Here is a 4,786-nt window from a genome sequence, read left to right on the forward strand (position 1 = left end):
AATATAGCATTATAATTATTTCACCCGCGCCGGACAGAGACTGAGACGGTGCCGCTGCATGTCCTGCCAAACCTTCTCACGGCAGGCGCGTCATTAGCTTGAGATCGGTTTTTTGAGATCGGCCTTTTTAGAGACCGCCGATCGATCATCCCAAAGCGATTATCGGCCGATAATGATCGGTAGCCGATCAATCGGAGCACCCCTAATTACGAGTGACATGGGGGTGAAGACAGAACTGGAGGTGAATTATTCCTTTAATAAACTGCTGCCAAAGCATGTCAAGGATTAATCTTAAGTCTCTGAATTGGAGAGCAGTACCGCATATTTTTACTCCAGTGGTATGTCTGTCTCTGCTTTATCTTTATGGCCCTAAAAGCCCCCTGTCTGCACTTTATGCCTTGAGGAGAAATTGAGCATGAAAATATCAGTCAGTCAGAAGTAAACTTCTCAAAAGAGAAGACGACTGTACGAAGCGTATTTCAGAAGCATTTTATTTATGATGACATTCAGTTTGTAAAATGAGCGTGCAATGCTAATATTCTATTAAATTGCATGCTTTTGGCCATACAGGAGGAATTTTCCCATCTGTTTAGATGTCTTGATGACTTTGTGCCTCAGTTGACTTTAGGCTTTGTGCCTGTAAATGGAAAGATTTTTTTTCTTTGTCTGCTATGAAAAAAGAAGTCTGTCTCAAAGAAACTAGTTAGGTTCTTTTTTAATAGAAATTTAACAGTGGGTTTCTGGGTTAATCTCTGTAAAATTCCAGTTTTAAAATGTTATTTTGGGCAGTGAGCTTGTATAATTAGCATTGAGCTAAGCAACAATATTTACAGTGACATTATTGCTCATATATAGGGTTATGTATCTGAACAAACTGCTTACACTAAGTATTACACTTCAGCATGTGAATATGAATGATTCTTGATGAACAATTTTCCACTGGCAGATAGTAAAATTTACAGTTTGCAATGATGCAATGAAATTATTTCGTTTAGTAAATTTCACTAATAATTACAAGAAACTGACAAGTAACATTTAATTAAACATGAAATTTTGAAGTAGAAAGACTGAAATAGAATTTTCTTCTTATAGTAATTATAGTACTCAAATAATTGCATTTTATAAACTGTAGTACTGTATATATTATTTTTGTGATTTGAAATAAAACATGAACTGAAATAAAATAAAATATAAAAAAAACTTAAATTGATTTAATTTCAGCTAGTTGCCAAGGCAACATTTCTCATTTTCATTTAATTTAACTTGATGTACTGAAATAACTAAAAGTGAAAAAATGAATTAAAACTATATAGACATTTTAAAAATCTAATAAAAATGGCAAAAACACTCAAAATTACTACAACTTTAACAAAATTTTAAAAGAAATAAATAAAAAATTTAAAAATAAACATTCTAAATATGAAAAAAAAACTTAAAAGTATCTAAATTTTATATATATATATATATATTCTTCAATGTTTAAGTTATGTTTGAATAAATCCATCATGTTTTTATGAAAGCCACCATTATGTTTAAAAAAAAAAAACGAATTGAAGTAGAAATATTATGTAATTGTAACTTTATTATTAGTGTAATTTTACAAATCAGTCTTATCTTTACCTTCAGTATTATTGTAATTTAGTACCAACTGACTCTCATGTATATTTTACAGCATTAGTTGAGAGATTTTTTTCCTTGAGAAAATTTGGCGTGTACTGTACCTGATTTATATCCAAAATAATCTATATCGAATCGAATCGAATCGAATTGGGAATTGAATCGCAAGCTTGTGAATGAGAATCGAATCAAATCGTGAAATTTGTGTCAAAACCCAGCCCTAGTTGCTATTGTTTGGACTGATTGCCTGTGTTATAACCTTTACCTGTTTTTGGACTTTGTGGATTACTCCTTTAATAAATACTGCGTCTGGATCCTCAACTTTCGTATACCTGTGCAGTTTCATGACACATAGTATAGTTCTGCTATTTGCAATAACAGTAAAAAGACTTGATTTAAAAAATTAATTTGAAAAACATTATATTGTCTTTTATGTGCTTTTCAAGTTGATGTGTTTTGGACAGGCCTGTTCTTTTGATACATATTTAATCTGTCCCAACTCAAACGGGCTTGTAGGTCACAGCACGCATCCCTTTCCCGTACAGGATCTCCAGAGCACATGGGAAAAACAACATGTGCTGCGAATCCAAATCTGCGGCTTGGATAACTCTGGTTTTCTCCCTCGCTAGCCTTTCTTCACCTTTAAGTAATTTTGGTGGAGCATGTGCAAGTCATTTCAGCCCCCTGCCTTCACTAGCTGGTATGAGTTTCACCATATGGAACCAATTAGCTCTTTGTAGGGGGACAGGCGAGCTTTTTTTAAAAATGGCAACGTCATCTAGACGGCGGGTCTGCCCACCATCTGACCCGACTGTGCCACTTTAAGAAAATCCTACAAGATTTTTTCCTGTCCGTGCTCATTTTGATATCAAAGCCTGTGAATTTTGTTATGTCACTAGATCCAAACTCACGATGTGTTACAATGATTGAGCTGAACTGGCAAATATACACAGTAGTGACTGGCACTTTAACACACTGACCTACTTAACACATGACGGCCCAACACGGGCACAGAGCGCTCAACTGCTCTCCCTATTTACCTAGAAGTCTCTTTACACAGTTTGATGTCATGTTCACATTGTGTCAGCACAAACTGGTGTGTAATTTAAGCCCAAGACTGATGTGAAGTATATACTTGGACTTATCACTGGATCTGGACTCGCTATTTATTGAGCCAGAGGTGATTTGTGTGAAACCGTTTTGTACATTTATGCTTTCTGGCGTTCAGACATATCACTCAGTCAAACTGTAATCCATTACACCCAGCCGGCTCCATTAAATTAGGCTGAATTGAATTTGCCTGTCTTGTTTTCTTCTCTCTTGTTGATACTTAAAGTGTTTCCTGTCTGAGATGATCATGCTAGCAATGATGAGACAGTTTTTACTTTTTGAATGGCAGTGGATTGAATTTGACGTTATTGAAAAATTACTGAAACATATATTTTTTATTAAAGATAATTAGGGGCCAAGCACCGAAGGTGCAGTGGCACCTATTGTATCCGTTAGCGTCATTTTTCTTCTTCCACCGCAAGTCTATGGCAGACCATAGAACCGCTTGCGGGAAAGTTGTGAAATTTGGCACACTGATAGAGGACAGTCTCAACATTAACCACAGCAAGTTTGTAGTCTCTAACTCCAACTCTCTAGCGTCTGTAAAACTGAAAATAAACACATCATGTTTTTGTTTCTTATATTATTTTTTCTCATTGTTGTGGTGGCTTCATTCCCATGTTGTTCTGGAGAAAAACGTTCATTATCCTACAAAATCTTCTGATGTTAAAAGTTGTTAGGAAATGCATGACTGTTTTGGTTGTTCATTTGCAATGACTCAAATCGTTTACAAGTAACTGTTTTATTTTCTTGCCAAAGCCAATTTTATTCACATTTACCACCCTGATGGGAATGCACTGTATTGTGTACATGCTGCTGTTAAATCACAAAGCTCTGGCTATGAAAGAGAGAGTGGTGTATTTCAACTCAAACTAATCTGAATTTTAAAACAAGTCTCATTTTGGCCAAAACCTACTCAAATGAAACCAATAACAAGTTATTGGTTGTAACTGATAAAGAACATCAGCCATGGTTTATTCCCTTTATTCAGATTCCCTTTATTCTCCAAATCAAAGCGAGTCTGCACTCTCTCTTTCTGTCAGGCCCGTCCACCGCCAGTCCACGGCTGCTAACCAAGAGTCTGTCCCTTGAGCCAGGCCCCTGCCTCGGAGCCCACGAGACCCCACAGCGCCTCTGCTCTGACCCTGGACCCCTGGAACCACAGCACTGCAATGGCACAAGTGAGGACGGACCTCAGGACGTCCCGCCTCCACCCCCTAAAACACGCCCACCTTTACCTGGGCCAAAGCCTCAAGGTACGTTTAAAGGGATAGTTCAACCAAAAATTAAACTTCTATCATCATTTACTCACCATTATGACACAAAATGAGATATTTTGAAGAATGTCCAAGCTTTTTGTTTCTATACAATTCACAAATACAGTGAACAAGCTCTAAAAAGGACAAAAAGGCAACTTTTATGCCATATTTCAAGTCTTCTGAAGCCATAAAATATCTTTGTTTGAGGAATGACGGTATATTTGTTGTTATTGATTTAAATATGTACATATGCAAATGAGATTCAAGAGCTACAGGACCAATCAAAAGCTTGTGGTCGGCAAGATTTTTTTTATGTTTTTGAAAGACGTCTCTTATGTTCACCAAAGCTGCATTTACTTGATCAAAAATACAGTAAAAACAGGGAAATATTATTAAAATTTAAAATAACTTTTCTATTTGAATATATTTTAAAATGCAATTGATTCTTATGATGCAAAACTGAATTTTCAGCATCATTACTCCAGTCTTCAGTGTCACATGATCCTTCAGAAATCATTCTATCAATGTTGAAAGTTCTCATTAACATTTACACTACTGTTCAAAAGTTTGGGTTTTATTTGGGTTTTAATACTTTTTTTCAGCAAGAATGCATAACATTTTTTCAAAAGTGATCATAAAGACATTTCTAATATTACAAAAGATTTTTTATTTCTAATAAATGTTGTCCTTTTGAACTTTCTATTTATCAAATCCTGTATCACAATTTCTACAAAAAGCAAATCAGCATATTAGAATGATTTCTGAAGGATCATGTGACACTGAAGACCGGAGTAATGATG

At 35.5% G+C, this 4,786-nt stretch overlaps 1 protein-coding gene across 1 annotated transcript in view; it reads left to right on the forward strand.

Moving 5' to 3' along the window:
* The window catches only part of LOC107674281 (FYVE, RhoGEF and PH domain-containing protein 1-like), a gene marked incomplete at its 3' end in the record, with an annotated part of 24,359 nt that overhangs the window by 18,821 nt on the left and 752 nt on the right, over nucleotides 1-4,786 (forward strand). Inside the window, exon 2 of the mRNA XM_016468223.1 lies at nucleotides 3,771-3,983. Within this exon, the coding sequence (XP_016323709.1) occupies nucleotides 3,771-3,983 (213 nt within the window). The remainder of the gene's footprint in view (nucleotides 1-3,770; nucleotides 3,984-4,786) is intronic.

Source organism: Sinocyclocheilus anshuiensis, unplaced genomic scaffold (assembly GCF_001515605.1).
Source record: "Sinocyclocheilus anshuiensis isolate Anshui unplaced genomic scaffold, SAMN03320099.WGS_v1.1 scaffold188, whole genome shotgun sequence".
NCBI lineage: Eukaryota > Metazoa > Chordata > Actinopteri > Cypriniformes > Cyprinidae > Sinocyclocheilus > Sinocyclocheilus anshuiensis.